This window comes from Phacochoerus africanus, chromosome 15 (assembly GCF_016906955.1).
Source record: "Phacochoerus africanus isolate WHEZ1 chromosome 15, ROS_Pafr_v1, whole genome shotgun sequence".
Classification (NCBI taxonomy): domain Eukaryota; kingdom Metazoa; phylum Chordata; class Mammalia; order Artiodactyla; family Suidae; genus Phacochoerus; species Phacochoerus africanus.
In genome coordinates, this window is record NC_062558.1 from 92,922,182 (window position 1) to 92,942,504 (window position 20,323).

The 20,323-nt window shown below is 40.0% G+C and overlaps 1 protein-coding gene across 1 annotated transcript; it reads right to left on the bottom strand.

Annotated features, from left to right (window-relative positions):
- Positions 1-1,929: 1,929 nt before the first annotated feature.
- Positions 1,930-19,434, bottom strand: TFAM (transcription factor A, mitochondrial). Its single transcript, XM_047761254.1, has 7 exons — positions 19,009-19,434; positions 18,351-18,469; positions 15,494-15,564; positions 14,732-14,881; positions 10,611-10,706; positions 3,239-3,295; positions 1,930-2,757 (listed from the first exon to the last, which is right to left on the bottom strand). The coding sequence occupies exons 1-7, from the start codon at positions 19,107-19,109 to the stop codon at positions 2,611-2,613; spliced, it is 741 nt and encodes a 246-aa protein (XP_047617210.1). The 5' UTR covers positions 19,110-19,434; the 3' UTR covers positions 1,930-2,610.
- Between the last annotated feature and the right edge of the window lie 889 nt (positions 19,435-20,323).

The window sequence follows — 20,323 nt, forward strand, 5'->3', positions numbered from 1 at the left end:
TACATTCATAGCAACTATTTTAAAAAGTATATGCCTTGTTTAAAAAAACGGCATTTCCAAAAAAGGAGTTAGCCAAAAGCAATAGCAAAATCACATGATTACAGTAGGCTGAATTTGCACATAATATCCCTTAAACATCAAAAAGTAAAATAATCACACATACTCCTTTCCTGTCATCAAATTATTTTTTAAAAACCCAATATTGGTACTCCAAAGAACAAAAGTATAAACATCTTCCTCTTTTTTTTTGGCCACACGCCCAGCATGCAGAAGGTCCCAGGCAAGGGATCAAACCCACACCATAGCACTGATCTGACCAACGGCAGTGACAACACTGAACCTTAACCCGATGAGCCACATGGGAACTCCTAAACATCTCTTTATGACCAACTGCTCAGAATAGCATAGACAATGCTTTCCTTTCTTCAGCATCTTTTTCCCTGGCACTATTCCTTTGCTTTTACAGCAATTTCTCTGTTTGAGTTAATTTAAGGAAAGTCTAAAGTTAAATCTTTATATTACTAGCCACTGGTTGCTGATGGAAATTCTTATTCTTTATGACAATAAAACATTTGTGTATAATGTTAAACTGGATGGCATTTGATATATAGCATGCCAGTCTTCAACATGTACTGAGGTTTATTAAGAAAGGTGTGAAGTCAGATTATCCTAATAAAGTCGTAATGATTACATTCCTTTAGAAACAAAGAAAAAGAAAATATTATCATAAAATGACTTTGCTCTAGCTCCTTTCACTCATGTTAAATGCTAAAAGAGCTCTGAAGATAACTGCAAAGATATGTTTTATACTACATTTGTTCTGCAGGCGCTTATATAAGTCATTTCTCTACCTCACAAACACTGACTCCTATGTGCTCCCTTGGCTCACCTGAAGCAGAGAACACAGTAAATGATTTGAGTGATTATTCCTCCCATTCTCCAAAGGATGATACCAAACTTAGTACCATCAGGGAATTAGGACTTAATTCTCTCCTGGAAACCTAACTGAGAAAAAGCTTGTGATAGACATTAGCACATGTCCTTTTCTTCCCTAACCCTTCTTCCCCAAAATACTCTAGCCTCAGACTCATGGTGCTCACTGACCCAATGGCAAATTTTATCCTGTATTCCCAGCAACAGGGGAAAGTTGTGTGAAAACACCCAACTTTATGTAAATCTTAGGCTTCCTCTTAAGCTATATTTTTCTCTATGGTCCCTACCTTTGCCAAGTTCAGTCATTTTTTTCACGACTTTGTAGTTATTTCCCATCCACAAAGAACAAAAACCTTCATTTCTGGTGATCTAAAATATACAATTTTTTTTTGCATAATATCTCTCTACCTGTGGCATATGAAGTTCCCGGGATCAGGTCCAAGCCACAGCTGTGGCAAAACTGGATCCTTAACCCACTATGCCAGGCTAGGGATGGAACCTGCACTGAACCAGAGACAAGCTGGACCATTAATCCATTGTGCCACAGCAGGAACTCCCATACCTTACATAATATAAACTTAAAGTGAGTTATCCTATTCTTACGAACTGATGTTGACAGTTGAATTATTTTGCTCAAAAAGGTAGTGTGAATTTTGAAAACCTCTGCTTGACTCTCCTAAGAGGATAAACAAATGCTAAAAGATGGCAGGGTGCTAACTGGAATACTCATAAGGATCATTATACTAAGCCCTAATTTAAGAGAATCTCATCCCACACTATATGGGTCAGTATTTGCAGGCTATGCATCTCGTAGCAACTAGTCAGCTCTGTCAGCACAAAAGCAGCCATAAACAATGAGTAAAAGAATAAGTATGGCTGTGTTCCAATAAAACTTAATTTATGGACACTGAATTTCATATAACTTTCATGTGCCTCGAAAATCTTAATAAAATAAAACCCCAGAAAGCTGTAAAATAAATGTTTCACCTTTAAACATATAATTAGGAAACACTTACATTTTTATTCTCTGCAATATAAAACATTACGCATAGATTTGGTACATAATTTTTTAGTTTGTACTATAGGAAAAAAGATGATGAAGAAAAGGGTTATAAATCTCTCACTTTTATAAAAGTTGCACCAGCAATCCTTTCCACATACAACCATCGACTCTGACTACAACATGAATTATACCTAGGATTTGGAATTTACCAAGATGAGTTCTGGATGCTCTTTTAAAAATACACAATTATATCATAGAACACTATGGCTTCTACAAAATTTGAAACATTTTTGAATAGGAAACTTGCCTCCATAATATAAGGAAACAAGAATACTCTTTCCATAGCCATCAAGTATAAAAAGTCTTCACAGTCTGATTTACCTTTAACAAAGGTAAAACAATTCACTGCTACATTTCATGAATTATTCTGATGCTTAGTGGTTCCTAAACACAAAATAAATTCTGCATAAATTCTTTTCTGTTTGGGTTTTCCAAAGCAAGACATCAATACCTATGTATTGAACTGGCTGGCAAAAGTCCATGGGCTAAAGAAAAGGAATTAAATATAAAATGTTTACCAACTTTATCCTTTCTAATTTTACAACAGCTTCAGGTATTGAGACCTAATTGGTTTCTCGTGTCTATCCATCACGAACATAGCTCAACCTTCTATTTCAACACTTCTCAGTGTCGTTTTTTGCTGAATGTTTCATTGAGCGACGTATAAGATCGTTTCGCCCAACTTCAACCATTTGTTCTTCCCAAGATTTCATTTCATTATAATAACGAACTTTATCATCTTCAGCAAGTTGAATATATACCTGAGAAAAAGCATAACCATTAAAATTATTTCTTTAGAGGAATCTTTGCAGTTAACTTCTGGCATGCTTTCCTACATATACTCTTGAAATGACCATACTATTCTCCATGTATAAAGGGGGATTGGAAAAGAATGTTTTTGTGATATAAAAATTAGAGGAGAAAAAGGAAGAGATAAAGCTTTTTAACTATTAATGAAGTTGTTACAATTTCAAGGCTTGGAGTGTGGAAAAGGAGCAGGAGCAGGATGTGACTGTCACTGCATCCAGTGACACTAAGTTATAAGTGACACTGTTTTAAATACTAACTTTATTTGCAGTCCAAAACTACTAAAAGAAAAAAGCCAAACTGGTTCAAGAATATGAAAATAACTTTAAAATACTTTAACTGTGTAATATAAGGTTCTTATATGAATCAAGCCTTGCCCTAATATATTTTCATAGATTCTAAGTACACACTTGAAATTAAAATCATACTACTTACTTGCTTTTGAGAACTAGAGAGATTTTTCCAGTTTTCATTTATAGTTTTCAGCTTTACCTGTAAAATAACATGTTTAAGTACCAGATATAGGAATTTTAGTGATTAAAGATACTTTTTTTTATTATTCATTCCAACAACAAAAACTCATATATCAAGAATCACAGGCAAAGATGTATCATTTCTTAAAATTTTTCCTAAGTAAAAAAAAACTATTAAACTGTAAAAGTGTACAAAAATGGGAGATCCCATTGTGGCTCAGCAAGTTAAGGATCTAGTGTTGCTGTTAGCTGCAGCATAGGCCAGTGGCTGCAGCTCCGGTTGGAAGCCCGGGAACTTCCATATGCCACAAATGCAGCCATAAAAAGAAAAAAAAAAAAAAGAAAGAAAAAAAGAAAAAAAAAGTGAGGGAGTTCCCGGCGTGGCGCAGTGGTTAACGAATCCGACTGGGAGCCATGAGGTTGCGGGTTGGTCCCTGCCCTTGCTCAGTGGGTTAACCATCCGGCGTTGCCGTGAGCTGTGGTGTAGGTTGCAGACGCGGCTTGGATCCCGCGTTGCTGTGGCTCTGGTGTAGGCCAACAGCTACAGCTCCGATTCGACCCCTAGCCTGGGAACCTCCATATGCCACGGGAGCGGCCCAAGAAATAGCAAAAAAAAAAAAAGACAAAAAAAAGTGAGATATAGCTGACATACATTATCTTATTTTTTACCTATTTTTTATTTGACCCTAGCTAGGGGTCAAACTGAAGTTACAGGCTGAGGCTGAGGCCTATACCACAGCCATGGCAACACTAGATCTGAGCCTCATGTGCACCTTACGCTGCAGCTTGTGCTTATATCAGATCCCTAACCCACTGAGCAAGACCAGTGACTGAACCTGCATTCTCACAGAGACAATGTCAGGTCCTTAACCTGTTACGCCACAATGGGAACTCCACATACATTTTATTGATTTCAGGTGTACAACATAATGATTAAATATTTGTATATATTTCAAAATGATCACAGTAAATCTAGTTAACATTCATCTACCTTACATAGTTATTTTTTTCTTGTCATGAGAACTTTTAAGGTCTACTCTTTAATAACTTTCAAATATGCTGTACTGCATTAACTACAGTCACTACATTGTAAATTACATCTCTGGGACTTATGTTTCTTTCTCTGACTTCTTTCACTTTGCATAATATTCTCAAGGAACATTCATGTAGTCACAAATGGCAATATTCCCTTATTTATAAATGGCTGAATAATATTCCACTGCACATACATTTTCTTTATCCATTCGTTTATCAATGAACGTTTAAGATTGCTTCAATGTCATGGCTACAGCAAACAGAGTGGCAATGAACATGGGGGTATTTATATATTTTTGAGTTAGTGTTTTCATCTTCTTAAAACAAAACCATCCAAAAAAGAAATGACGAATCATATGGTAGTTCTCTTTTTAATTTTGAAGAACTTCCAGATTGTCTTCAGTGGCTGCATGAATTTATAGTTCCACCAAGAGTGAATAAGGGTTCCCATTTCTCTGCATCTTCACACACTTGTTACTTGTCTTTTTCTTCCTTTTCTTTTTTTGATTTTTGGCCATGCCCACACCATGCAGTATTCCTGGGACAGGGATCAAACCTGCACCATAGCAGCTATCTGAGCCACAGCAATGACAATGCCAAATCCTTAACCTGCTAAGCCACTATGGAACTCTGATCTCTTTTCTTTTCTTTTCTTTCTTTTTCAGCCACCCACAGGGCACATGGAAGTTCCCAGGCCAAGAATCAAACCCAAGCCAGCTACACCACAGCTGCAGTAATGCCCCATCCTTAACCTACTGCCCACAGACCCACTGGGCTGTGGGTCTGGCACCTCCAGAGAAACTAGCCAGATCATTAACCCCACTGAGCCACAGTGGCAATTCTTGTCTTTTTTTTTTGGGGGGGGGGGTACACCCACAGCATATGGAGGTTTCCAGGCTAGGGGTCAACACCACAGCCGGCCTACACCACAGCCACAGCCATGCCAGATACGAGCCGCATCTTCAACCTATACCACAGCTCATGGCAACGCCAGATCCTTAACCCACTGAGGGAGGCTAGGGATTGAACCTGCATCCTCATGGATATTAGATTTGTTTCCATTGAGCCATGATGGGAACTCCAGGAATTCTTGTCTTTTTGATACTAGCCATTCTAACAGTTATGAGGTGATATCTCACTGTAGATTTTTTTTTTCCTTTTCATTTATTTGGCCATCCCACAGCATGTGCAAGTTCCCGGGCCAGGGATCAAAACCATGCCAAGCAGTGACCCAAGCTGCTGCAGTGACAACACTGGATTCCTAACCCACTGCATCACAGGATAACTCCTCATTGTAGTTTTGACTTATATTTTCCTGATATTGATGTTGAGCACCTTTTCACATATCTATTGGCCATCTGTATGTTTTCTTTGGAAAACTGTCTATTCAGATCTTTTGCTCTTTTTTTTTTCTTTCTTTTCAGGGCCACACCCACAGCATATGGAAGTTCCCAGGCTAGGGGTCCAATTGGAGCTACAGATGCCAGCCTACGCCACAGCCACAATTTTCCTCATTTTTTAACCAGATTGAGTTTTTCTGCAAATGAGTCAGTTGTATGAGTTCTTTATATCATGTGCAAATATTTTCTCCCATTTGGTACAATGGCTTTTCATTTTGTTGATGGTTCCTTTTGCTGTGCAGATATTTATTTTTTGGATTCAGAAATACTAATATGCAAGTATAAACTATACTCTGTCACAGTCTATTTCAAATACTAGCTGTTTTTATTTCTTCTCCGTGGATTAATGTTTTATTCTAAAATCTGTGCCAACATGTTTAAGTGTAGTCAAAGAGGAACAATCCAACACCAGTTCTTATTGTACTTATCTGAACTTAATTATGTGACTTTGAAGAAGTCATATTACCTCCCTTAGGCTTGCTTCTTCATCTATAAAATTAAAAGGATGCAAGAATCCCACAGATGGAGGAGAAGCAGAGAGAAGAGTAAGTACACCTCACACAGCCTGTGCTGTTGCTACGGGAGATCAAAGATTGAAGGGGGAAATGGGTGGGTGGAGAATGAAGGGCAGAGGCAGAGAAGAGATATAGGAATGGAAGAAAAAGAATGTAAGAGGGATATGGTTTGAAAAGTATCTGTTTAAAGCTAAGAGGATATTATCAGTGATTTTAAGGAAAAGAGTTAAAACCACGAACTTTTACTATTCTGACCAGAACTTTGACTGATTTCTTTTTTCCTGTGTACAAATACAGAGGTATCAGATAGTATCCAAGCCTACATAACCATTACGTTTTCAATATTTTAAACTTACTTTTATAAACACATTTAATATATTCAGGGACAGTTATTCACTAAATAAGAGTTCTCTTAGCTTTGGAAAGAAATGCCTTAAAGCTCTTGATTCTTTCATAATTTATCTTTTTGTTTATATTTAATCCATAAAGATTCATATTCAATGAGCTGAATAATTTATGAAGTTGTATGCATAAATAATCTACCTTTCACATAAAATTAATTCATGAAAAAAAATTAGACAGAAAGATATTTACTTTTGCTCCCTCCTAAAACCCCATTAAATGAGCCCTTCCACCACATTAGGACATAGTGAGAAGGTGCCATCTATGAACCAGAAGAGGGCCCTCACCATGATGGTGCCTTATTCTTGGACTTCCTAACCTTTAGAACTGTTAAGAATACATTATATATATATATAAAAAAATTAAACAGCTAAAATTACCTAAGGTATAAAAGTCACATGGACAAACAACAGTAGAGGGCACAACCAAAACAAAAAGCTGATAACCAAACTGGCAGTGGGGAAAGCCAAAAAGGCAAATTGATTTGCAATGCGGAATTTCCGAATAGTTTAGGAATTATAGCACCAGATAGGTAAGTAAAAAACAGAGGTAAAGATCAGGCTAAAATATGAAGACCCACTGAAGATCTGTTTAAAAAAGGTTAGATCCCCACCATGGGCAGAGAACATGATATCCATCCTCTCTAAAGGGTAAAGTATTTACTCTGTGGATACCCAGTAAAGTTGGGAGCAATGGTAACATGCTGAAAACAGGAGATATATCCCAGAGAGAAAAGCAAAAAAGGATAAGAGAAAACAATTCAGAAAAATTAAGAAAATTAGAGGACCAGTTCAGAAGATGCATATAACAAGTGTTCCAGATGATTTGAATAGAGAGAGAGAAAGAGAGAAAAAAAGAAACCAGACCACATTCAAAAGACCAACAATCAAAACAGCTTTACACTTCTCAAAAGCAGTTTTAAAAGCTTTAAGAGAAAAGGAGTATTTTTTTTTTTTCTTTTTAGGACCACATCCATGGCGCACGGAAGTTCCCAGGCTAGGGGTCGAATCAGAGCTACAGCTGCCAGCCAATGCCACAGCCACAGCAATACCACATCTAAGCTGCTTCTGTGATCTACACCACAGCTCACGGCAATGCTGGATCCTTAACCCACTGAGCAAGGCCAGGGATTGAACCCACATCCTCATGGATCCTAGTTGGGTTCATTAACCGCTAAGTTACAAAGGGAACTTACAAGGAGTGTATTTTTAAAATTTATTTGAAAAATAAAATTTTTTTTTTGTCTTTTTGTCTTTTCTTGGGCCACTCCTGCGGCATAGGGATCTAATCGGAGCTGTAGCCACCGGCCTACACCAGAGCCACAGCAACGCGGGATCCAAGCTGTGTCTGCAACCTACACCACAGCTCACAGCAACGCTGGATCCTTAACCCACTGAGCAAGGGCAGGGATCGAACCCACAACCTCATGGTTCCTAGTCGGATTCATTAACCACTGCGCCACGACGGGAACTTCCCCCAATTTTTTTTTTTTAAAGAACCTAATTTCCACCTTAGAATTCTATGTCAAATAAAACTATCAAACAATATAAGTAGAGACATTTTTAGACATGTAAGAACTCAAAACTTAACCTCACATGTACTCTTACTGGGGAAGATACTATTAACAGAATTAGTAAACCAAGAAAGACAAAAGAAGAAACAAAAGCACCCCAGCATGTCAGCTCTGCACTAGGCATAGAAGGCAACCAAACTACAACAAATCAGAGGTTTCAGACTGAAATTGAAAGAATATCTAACGTATCTAAGTGTACTCAAAGCTGGTAAAAATTCAAGAGTTTAGGTTGAATTACTGATAGTATATTATGTAAAAAACTAAGCAAATTATAAACAAAAAAAGACAATCAATCTCAGGGAAAGTAAATTTTGCAAGAAAGTAAAAATGATCATAGCAAATGGAACAGCTCAGCTATGAGTAGAGTTTACATTATCATAATAAGTACTTGATACTGATCTAACCAATAAATAACATCCTACAGTACAGCACAGGGAACTATAGCTAATCTCCTGGGATAGATCATGATGGAAAATAATATTAAAAAAAAGAATATATATATGTGCGTATATGTATAACTGAGTCACTTTTCTGTACAGCAGAAATTGGCACATTATAAATCAACTATACTTTAATTTAAAAACTGAAAGAAAAAAAAAAGATCTAACCAAAATCACACTAACTATTGGGAGGCAGAGTGATAGAAATGTGAACAGTGGAATGAGAAAAAGTTAAATGTTCATCTTTTTTTTTGTCTTTTTGCCATTTATCAGGCCACTCCTGCGGGCATATGGAGTTTCCCAGGCTAAGGATAGAATCGGAGCTATAGCCACCGGCCTACACCAGAGCCATAGCAACTCGGGATCTGAGCTGTGTCTGCAACCTACACCACAGCTCATGGCAACACCAGATCCTTAACCCACTGAGCAAGGCCAGGGATCGGAACCCGAAACCTCATGGTTCCTAGTCGGATTCGTTAACCACTGCGCCATAACAGGAACTCCAAATGTTCATCTTAAGTAGTGAGAGGTAATGTCTAAAATATAGGTAATTATTAGAATTTTTTTAAAAAATTAAGAAGTAACAATATAAGAACATTATTTAGACATATGGAAGTAAATACAAGAATCAACTAAAACAGAACATAACTGCTTCTGGAGTAAGGAATATGAGAGTATGGTAAAAACTACTATCTTTCTTAAATCTTATTTTGATTTTTTAAACTATGAGGATGTATAATCAGTATGCTTACATGAATAAAAATGATATAATCAAGTTAATTTTAATTTCCATGGATAAGACCTAGCCATGAAACTTACAGGTGATTCAAAGGTGTAGTCAGTTGAGAACCACTGATTCAGGAGGATTCTCTAGCACATAACCTTATACTAGTAAGAAAACTAAATCCAAGATACGCTGTGACTGAGCAAATTCCAACTAAAAAAATAAATAGGCCTGCTTTCTCAGTAATGCAGCGCCATGGAAAGTAAATTTAAAATCCCAAGAGGAGTAATCAGTGAAAGTATGTATGTAGGAAAAAAGTACATCACATATATATACACTGTTTAATCTTTGTGAATGAACTACAAATATCCAAAGAGACAGTGGCAAAAACCTTCATTTCAGATTGACAAGAGTAAGGAATCTGGGCAGACAACTTTTCTTACCACAGCATAATATAAAAAGAAAAATATAATTGCCAATTTGGAGCTTCTAAGGAGGAAATAAAGAAAGACTGAGCCATAGCAAGAATGACAAGCTTTTTTTTTCCTTTCTACACATTCATATGGCATTATTATAGTAATACTCACAGGCATAACTGAAAAAATTTTATTTTTTAAAGAATATGAAGCCATGAGAGTTCCCATTGTGGCGCAGTGGTTAATGAATCCGACTAGGAACCATGAGAATGTGGATTCAATCCCTGGCCTTGCTCAGTGGGTTAAGGATCTGGCGTTGCCGTGAGCTATGGTGTAGGTCACAGATGGGGCTTGGATCCTGCGTTGCTGTGGCTCTGGCATAGGCTGGCGGCTACAGCTCCGATTGGACCCCTAGCCTGGGAACCTCCATATGCCGAGGAAGCGGCCCCAGAAAAGGCAAAAAGCCAAAAAAGAATACAAAGCCATAGGTTACACCAGTACAAAATATTATACCTGTTTTCTTTCTTTCCCAGTGATTTTGACAGTTAAGAACTGCTGGATAAGAAAACTACTCAAAACTTTTAATACTCCTATAAATCTTAAAATTTTGTTTTTAAATACAAAAAGTTGACTATATATATATATATATATATATGCGATTACATATAAGAGTCAAGAAAGAGGGCCTTACTTGTATGTAGTATTTGTTTATAGTAATTTACTACTTTTCTTTACTACTTACTGTATGGCAGCCCTAAAATTTCCTGTCCAGTTATTTTAAAAATTGGAATAAACAAATATTTAAAAAACAAACACAATTCTGTTTTACCTGTGATGGACCATCCTTAGCTTCCTGAAAGCGTTCAGCAATAAAAATGTTATAAGCTGATCGAGGTCTTTTTGGTTTTCCAAGCATTGTTAATTCCTAGAGTAATAAAAATGGAAGAGTGAGATAAAGCTTTAACTTCTATGACGCTTAATTTTACCTGCAGAAACTTTATTCACTACTATGCATTTCAGCATGTTCTTTAAAGTAACGTTATTATTATTATTATTATTTTTTTCCCGTCTTTTTGCCTTTTCTAGGGCCGCTTCCCGAGGCACATGGAGGTTCCCAGGATAGGGGTCCAATCGGAGCTGTAGCCGCCGGCCTATGCCAGAGCCACAGCAATGCGGGATCCGAGCCACGTCTGTGACCTACATCATAGCTCACGGCAACGCCAGATCCTTAACCCACTGAGCAAGGGCAGGGATCGAACTTACAACCTCACGGTTCCTAGTTGGATTCACTTCCACTGCGCCGTGACGGGAACTCCAAACATTACGATTCTTACATGAAGTATGTGATTGTTCCTTCTTGGAGGTCACACTCTTTGTTTTGGCCATATCCACGGCATGGAGGAGTTCCTGGGCCAGGGACTGAACTTGTTCCACAGCTATAACCAAAGCCACAGCACTAACACCACCACACGGCAACTCCAAGAATTTCTGATAGTACAGTTTTGAGAATTCTAATAGCTTTTGAGTTATTTTTCATACAAAAACATTTCCTGTAGTTCCCGTCATGGCGCAGTGGTTAATGAACCCGACTAGGAACCATGAGGTTGTGGGTTCGATCTCTGCCCTTGCTCAGTGGGTTAAGGATCCAGCAATGTTGTGGGCTGTGGTGTAGGTCGCAGATGCGGCTCAGATCCCGCGTTGCTGTGGCTCTGGTGTAGGCCGGTGGCTACAGCTCCGATTCAACCCCTAGCCTGGGAACCTCCATGTGCCGCGGGAGCCGCCCTAGAAAAGGCAAAAAAAGACAAAAAACAAAACAAAAAACATTTCCTTTGCATATTATTTTTATGGTCTCCATGAATGGAATAATGGAGAACATATGTACAAAATCTTTTTTTAAAAAAAGACAAAACAATCTGTTTCATCCTTATAGCACACCACTATCTTCTTGGCCAAAGCAGTACCTGCCTCCATCACAACTCAAGTACATTAGATTATCTGTTTAATAAGCTCTTATTTAATTTCCTTCCCTGCCTGTCTCTCAACCTTTAACCCTCAATAGATGTGTTAAGTTTTAATTATTTTTACTAGACATTAAAAGGGGTTGGGGAGAGGGAGATATACCATCTAATGAGGGAGATTACATCATCCTAACCTATTTAGTTTCTAAATTTAGACAGTAACTTATAAAATGATGGTTTTTTTTTTTGCCACATCTGTGGCATGTGAAAGTTCCTAGGCCAAGAATCAAACCTGCGCCACAGCAGCAACAACGCCAGATCCTTAACCTACTGCATCACAAGGGAACTCCAAAATGATGTGGCTTTTAATGGCAACTGATTACAGTCAATAACAAACCCAACTTTCATTCATAAGTAAAAGCTGGGCTCCTCTGATTTACTTTTTTCCCAACCTGAACCTCTCCGCCAGGAACTAGGCATTTTACAACTTAGCTGTGCATTTTCCCATTTTAGTTCTAGAGCTACTGCTAGATTTCTCTCCTTGGTGCTTCACTTGTAACTTCCCAGTTCCCACTTCTCACCTAATCTCTGACTAGTTGAAACTGATAATCTAATGGGAAGAAAAATTCCAACAGCGAGAGAGAATGGAAGTCTAAGGGAGATAAAATTCAGGCTTCAGCTTTCTGGTTCCAAATGTAAGGAGTTTAAAAGTCACCGCTTTATCTTAATCCTAACAAGTATAAAGTTGAACAGACTGGAAAACCAACAACTCTTAAATCCAGAGAAAAGAGAAGGACACAAGGCAAACTGCTGCCCCAAAGACTGGAGAGACAGAAACAGGTGAACACAGGGAGTCAAGGTTTAGGAAGCAGACTCATGAATGGAAACTGGGTAGGAAACTAGAGCTAACAAACTGCTGGAGGCTCCATGAGGACAACTCTGAGTTACCCACATCATAGGAAGGCTCTCACAATATTGTGAGATTATCTCCAGAAACTTAACCAGATTCCCACAGTAAATATCAAGAAAAATCCCCTCTTGCTTCCACAAAGAAAAGGAACTGATTTTGAAATGCCTGAGCACTTTATCATTCTTAACATGGCCTACCCTCAGGAGAAACCAACTAATCAGAGCCTAATTGACCTGAATGAAAGGAAATACCCAACTATAGCTCACTCTAGACATTCTGTACCATCTAAAAAGGACAGAAAAAACTGAGAAACACTTGTGAGCTTTACGGTGCAGAGGCACGTCCTCATTAAAGACCAAGACCTAATCACAGGTCTTGTAGAATGCTTCCCTTGCCCCTTCATCTGCCCATCCTCTTCACCTTTTTTTCATATATAATTGTTTTTTCCATTATAACTGATTTACAGTGTTCTGTCAATTTTCTACTGTACAGCAAGGTGACCCAGTTACACACACATGTATACGTTCTTTTTTCTCACATTATCATGCTCCATCATAAGTGACTAGACATAGTTCCCAGTGCTGCAAAGCAGGACATCCTCTCCACTCTTAATGATGCATTAAAAAGATAGCGACCTTTTCTGAGAGTTACCCTGGTTCTCAACCCTCCAAATACCCCTCCCTATGCAGAGACCCTATTTCTCACTCTTATCCCTTTAATCTTTTTATCTTTTTATCTTTTCTGGCTTCCTTTTACTAACTGGATTAGCAGCCTCAGATTATTACCACCACTTGAAATTGGGTGAGCCCTTGACCTGAGTGCTAGATCAGGGAGATCCTAGCATCTCACATTAAAGGCTGGAATCCACTTTTCAAGAGAAATAGTTTTAACTCTGATGACCATTTTCTATGCAAGCTCATCATCTCACACCTAATACTAGAAAGATGTAGTCTAATTTTCAAACAATGAAATTCAAATGGATTAATACCTTAAGCTGAAAACTGTTACGTATGATTTTTTATTTATGGCTGTGCCCCTCAATGTGGAAGTTTCTGGGCTAGGAATCAATCCATGTCACAGCAATGACAACACCAGGTCCTTAACCTGTTGAGCCATAAAGGAACTCCGCACATGGAGTTTTTAATAAGAAAAAAAATATATTTCATCCTAAAAGCACTCTTTAATTGGCCTTGTTTGTTTTTTCTGGCCACACCCATAGCACACAGAAGTTCCTGAGCCAGTGATCAAATCCAAACTGCAGCTGCAACCTACATCACTTACACCACAGCTGCAGCAAGCCACCAGATCCTTAACCCTTGAATACAGCAGGAACTCCAAGCATTCCTTATTTGATTAGATACAACAGGCACTTTTTAAACATTGATGAGTTCATGAATTCAGTCTATCAGCAATATTCAGAATCAAATTCACCATTACCTAACAATTCAAATTCAAATCAGTAGGTTATTCTAGTCAAGACCCAGAAGCAAGGATTCTTGCTATTCTTCATTTGGCTGTTTCATAACTGTTCCTGCATCATTCAAACCAGTCTTAACTAAATGTCCTAAATTTGGATATACCCAAAAGTAGCAAAAAGGGTTTTCAAAAGAGACTCAAAGGCAGGTGATGTTAGTGGCATAAGGAAACTATCCTACTTTTTTGTTTGTTTTCTCTTTTTAAGGCCACACCCATGGCATATGGAAGTTCCCAGGCTAGGGGCCAAGTCGGAGCTGCAGCTGCCAGCCTATGCCTCAGCCGAAGCAAAGCAGGATCTGAGCTGTGTCTACAATCTATACCACAGCTTAGTCTGTGACCTACACCACAGTTCATGGCAACGCCAGATCCTTAACTCGCTGAGCAAGACCAGAAATTGAACCCACGTCATCATGGATACTAGCTGGGTTCCTTACTGCTGAGCCATGACAGAACTCCGAAAACTATCCTATTTTTTCCCTAACTGAAATACACTTGATGACATTCCATCATATCATCAACATGAGAGAAAAACATATTAACATATATATGTATGTATATATATTTGAGTTCTTTATCAAAGGAAAAGAAAATTTTAATCTTACGCACTCTCTTTTTGATTAACGCTTTCTTTTTTAAACGTTTCTGCATGATTTCTTTTTCCAAAGATACCATTTGACTTGGAGTTAGCTGTTCTTGAATTCTGTTTACTTCTTCTTTGTACACCTGCCAGTCTGCCCTATAAGCATCTTCATATATCTATAATAAAAAAACCCAAATAAGAAGTCAGTAAATTGTTGCTGGTTAATTAAACATAGCACATCTATCAGGGAAAGACAACTGAGAAACTTCAGATAAAGACAGAACCACAGAAAATGTGCTATGTGAACCACATAATTCACATTTTTTTCTTTTTTTTTCTTTTTAGGGCTACCCCCAAGGCATATGGACGTTCCCAGGCTGGAGGTCTAATTGGAGTAGCCGCTGCCAGCCTATGCCACAGCCACGGCAACACCAGATCATTAACCCACTGAGTGAGGTCAGGGATCAAACCAGCATCCTCATGGATACTAGTCAGGTTCTTAAACCCACTGAGCCACAATGGGACCTCCCACATATTTTTCATACACATGATAACCAAGGTGAGAATCCAGCAATTAGACTCCAACTTCAAATTGCTGCCGACCCTTCATCATTACACCCAAACCCATACATCCACATGCTCATTATTTACATGGTATGAAGGTATGAAGTTCCTTTGAAGATAATGGATGTTAAAAAAATTCTGAGTCATCTAGTCCCTTAAAGAACATGACAATTGTTCTTACTGCAGAATAACCAATCAACAATGTTGAAAACCTATAGACTTACCTTTTTCTCTGAATCAGGAAGTTCCCTCCACAGCTCAGCAATTTTTTTAATTAGTTCTGAATTTTTTGCATCTGTGGAATGAAATAAAGTGAAAATTGATGTCACAATTTTATGTCTCAGGATCAATTTCTAAAAGACTTCCAGGAAAGCATAATTCATTAGTTATAAAACTATTTTGATAGACATCTCTATACCACACACAACTTAATACAATAATTTAGCTTTTCTCTAACCAACTAATTTAAACATAATAATTTAAATTTTACTTAACTTTTTTTTATTTGCTTTTTAGGTCCATACCTGTGGCACATGGAGGTTCCCAGGCTAGGGGTCTAATCAGAGCTGTAGCTGCCAGCCTACGCCAGAGCCACAACAACGCCAGATCCGAGCCGCATCTGCAACCTACAGCACAGCTCACGGCAACGCCGGATCCTTAACCCACTGAGCAAGGCTAGGGATTGAATCTGCAACCTCATGGTTCCTAGTTGTATTCGTTTCCACTGGGCCATGACGGGAACTCCGTATCTAACATTGTTAAAGTCTATTATCTAATAATTAAGGAGTATATCACTTACCACCAAAATGTTTCTCAGAATGATCAGTTAAAGCAATTGGGTAATCAATGTCTACAAGTTTTTTACTTCATATTTCAATCAAAACATTTTTCTCAAGTCTTTCAGGAATTATCAAGTTCATAAAACCTGACTAAACAACAAAATACAGTCTTGATTTATATAACACTACCTTGTATTTCAGTTATAGAAACACAATTTGCAGACAAACTATTCTAAAACCAATTCATTATTCCCCATTTCCTTTTTTTTTTGTCCTTTTTTGTATTTTCTGGGGCGGCACCCGAGGCATATGGAGGTTCCCAGGCTAGGGGTCTAATTGGAGCTGTAGCCGCTGGCCTACACCACAGCCACAGCAACTCCAGAGCCGAACCTTGTCTGAGACCTACACCACAGCTCACACCAGATCCTTAACCCACTAAGCAAGGCCAGAGATTGAACCCTCAACCTCATAGTTCCTAGTCGGATTTGTTAACCACTGAGCCACAACGGGAACTCCCCCATTTCCTTCTTTTTTTTTTTTTTTTGCCTTTTTCCTTTTTAGGTCTGCAGGTACAAAGTATAGAAGTTCCCAAGCTAGGGGTCAAAACAGAGCTATAGCTGCCAGTCTATGCCACAGCAACTTCTGCGACTTACACTACAGCAATGCCAGATCCTTAACCCACTGAGTGAGGCCAGGGATGGAACCTGTATCCTCTTGGATACTAGTCAGGTTCATTTCCACTGAGCCACAACAGGAACTCCCTCCTTCCTTATCTTAACTAGAATGACAGGGTATCATTTTAACAAACCACTTGTTAGTTTCAACTCTCACATTTTAAAAGATGTGAATACTTAAGCATGTCTCTTAAACCAGCTCTTTATAAAGTGAGAACATTATAGCTCATCTGATTTTCACAAGTGCCCTTGATATACTGCACATAAAGGGGCTTTGAAAATCATAAGCAAAGGTTAGCTATTACTAATTTATTTATTTATTTTTGTCTTTTTGCCTTTTCTAGGGCCGCTCCCGAGCATATGGAGATTCCCAGGCTAGGGGTCTAATTGGAGCTGTAGCCGCTGGCCTACACCACAGCCACAGCAACTCCAGAGCCGAACCTTGTCTGAGACCTACACCACAGCTCACACCAGATCCTTAACCCACTGAGCAAGGCCAGGGATCCAACCTCGACCTCATGGTTCCCAGTCGGATTTGTTAACCACTGAGCCATGACGGGGGAACTCCAGCTATTACTAGTTTAATCATTATCTTTACACTATAAACCAAATAATGATCCATAGCCTTTCAAGTAGTCAACAAACCTCCTAACTGGAAATTTTCCAGGAACTAAAGATAAAAACTTTCAGTGAAAAAGATTTTTTTTTTTTTTTTGGTCTTTTTGCTATTTCTTGGGCTGCTCCCGTGGCATATGGAGGTTCCCAAGCTGGGGGTCAAATTGGAGCTGTAGCCACCAGCCTACGCCAGAGCCACAGCAACGCCAGATCCGAGCCGTGTCTGTGACCTACACCACAGCTCACGGCTGTGGGTTAACGCTGGATCATTAACCCACTGAGCAAGGGCAGGGACCAAACCTCATGGTTCCTAGTAGGATTCATTAATCACTGCGCCACAACGGCAACTCCCAAAGCTCTTGAAATCAACAGTAATTTGTATAGAGCTTTACAGTTTACATTAACACATCCACATAAGTTATTTCATTTCAACTTCATTAACAATTCCCAGTGGCAGAAGGAGCTAAGCCAGAGGTAAAATGATTCATCAATGGTCCTCTAGACTAATGGCAACTAGGCCCCAAATTTTGGTTTTTCATTCTTTTTCCTGGCTGTTTTCCACTCCACCTGCTGCTATTCTAAAAATACTTTTTTGGAGTTCCCGTAGTGGTGCAGAGGAAACAAATCCGATTAGCAACCATGAGGTTGTGGTTGGATCCCTGGCCTCGCTCAGTGGGTTAAGGATTTGGTGCTGCTGTGAGCTGTGGTGTAGGTTGAAGACACAGCTCGGACCCTGTGTTGCTGTGCCTGTGGTGTAGGCCGGCAGCTGTAGCTCTGATTGGACCCCTAACCTGGGAGCCTCCATATGCCTTAGGGTTTGGCCCTGAAAAGCAAAAATAATAAGACATTTTTGTTTGGTAAAAATACATCTGCTATTTTACAGACCGTCACACAGAATGGTTACGTTTTTGCCGTCACTGAATGCTTTGGTAATGAATATTAAGTTTGCAGTTTAACTGCTTAGTGGCCTCTATATTACATAAGAGAAGAGTACAAAGCCCCAAACTCCTTACCTGGGTTCTGAGCTTTAAATATGGGTAGCTGTTCTTTAGAAAATCGAACGTATGAAGTCATAGGCTTCTTTGGAAAACCACTCAGGGTGGATGAAAACCATCTTGGTACATACGCAAAACTACGTACAAATAAAAACAAATGTTAAGCACTTAGGTGCTCATATTCACATGTATACGAACACAGATATCAAATGAGATGTCATCAAGATGCTATATATCTAACACCTTCGACTAGACAGCTAGTGATATTAAAATCCTGTCCCAGCCAGATGGAGGAGCTTGTAAAACTGAAGTCTCCAAGCCCTTACTTTCTAGGAAGGGCAGAAAGTGGAGGAAAATATGTATAATCCAGCTCCTGGGGCCCGCCTTCTCAGTGCCTAGACGAAGGCGGGAGAATCTGGGAGCTTCGCAGGGGATGCCAAACCGAGGGCTCCAAGTATAGACAGTGGGGAGGGCCGGAAGCAAGGCACGGGGTACTGATGAAGTGAGGCCTTGTCTCAAAGCCACCATCCCCTTGGCAAGGTCGAGGTCTGAATCACAGGACCAAGGTGGCCCTGACCTTTTTGGGGGAACAGAAAGCGGAGAAAAGCTTCCACATTACAACTGCAGGGCATCGTGAGCCCTGCCGCCTCCTGAGGCGCAAGGTAAGCAGTCCTACCTGAACGGAGAGCGCAGTCGACTTCCACAAACCGCACAGAGGTCCGCTCCTGACTTTCCCAGGGCACTCAGCACGCCCCACACGCCCCGGAGAAGCGCCATTGCACCCGTAGACAAAACACTGACCAGGCCCCAATCTCGTGCAGCTCCCGAGCGCAAGAGAACAACCCCAACAATGACGACTTGAACTCGCAAGCAACTCTTCAGACCTCGCTATCATGCCCGCCACTCGCGATGCACTATGGGAAATCAGTCAACATCCGGTTTAGATGGGCGGGGGGACAAGGAAAAAGGTGCAGACGCAGTAGTCGCTTCCTAGGTGGGCGGGACTACGGCGAAGGAGAAGGAGCTCGGGGGCGGAGAAGGGAAACCGCAGCCCGGCTCGCCTGCGGAGGGCCCTGGCCTCGAGGGGGCGCTGCTGAGCCGCCCCCGGCCCCCGCTTCCGCAGCGTATTCCGTGGCGGGGTCAGGAGGCTGATGGAGGCAATGGCTGGCGTCTGCCTGTGACGGCAGGGAGGGCTAGTACGCAACAGACAGTTTTACCGCGAGTACCTGTGTCGCCCACGCTGCTCTGAGGTCAGGTTGCTGGGTGCTTTGCGCCCAGCAGAGTGCCTAAGTTCAAGCAGGAGCTAGAGCTCAGAGTCAAAATTACTGACGACGAGTTGGGTGGAGCCTGGTTTCAAACCTTTGAATGCAGATTTCCGGGTCTTGCTGCTGAGCTTGATTCAGTGTACCTATGTGGGTTCCCAGGTCTCCGCGTTTTTAACAAGATCCTTAAGGTTTAACAAATGGTCATGGGGCCACATTTAAAGCAATACAGATCCAGACCATCTTCCCATCCACTGCAGCTGTCGCTGACCCAGACTTCAAACTTGATATCCAACCCTGCTTAATTTGTGGGGAGGAGACATTAAGTAGTTAATAGTCTGGAGACTAGAATCCTAGATCCGGTATTAACATCCTAATCGGGGAATGTCGCATCCTCTAAGATTTAATTTCTCCCTTCTGCAGGTGAGGATGTTGGACTAGATCAGAGTACTCCCAACCAAAGCCCTGAGAACAGTGCCTTAAAATATTGGTCGATGCGTTTTGTACAACCATTTTTCTGCGTGGACAATGGCATGAAAAAGGTTGGGAAGATCTAAAGACTAAAGCTAAGGGCTCTCCTAGTTTTTACATTCCACTTGCTTCAAGGATTGCCAACTCTTGAAACAGCCTTTCCTTTGTTGGATAGCTGTAATTGTCAGAAAATTCTTTTTTTGGGGAGGGGCGTCTTTTTAGGGCCGCACCTGCGGCATATGGAGGTTCCCAGTCTAG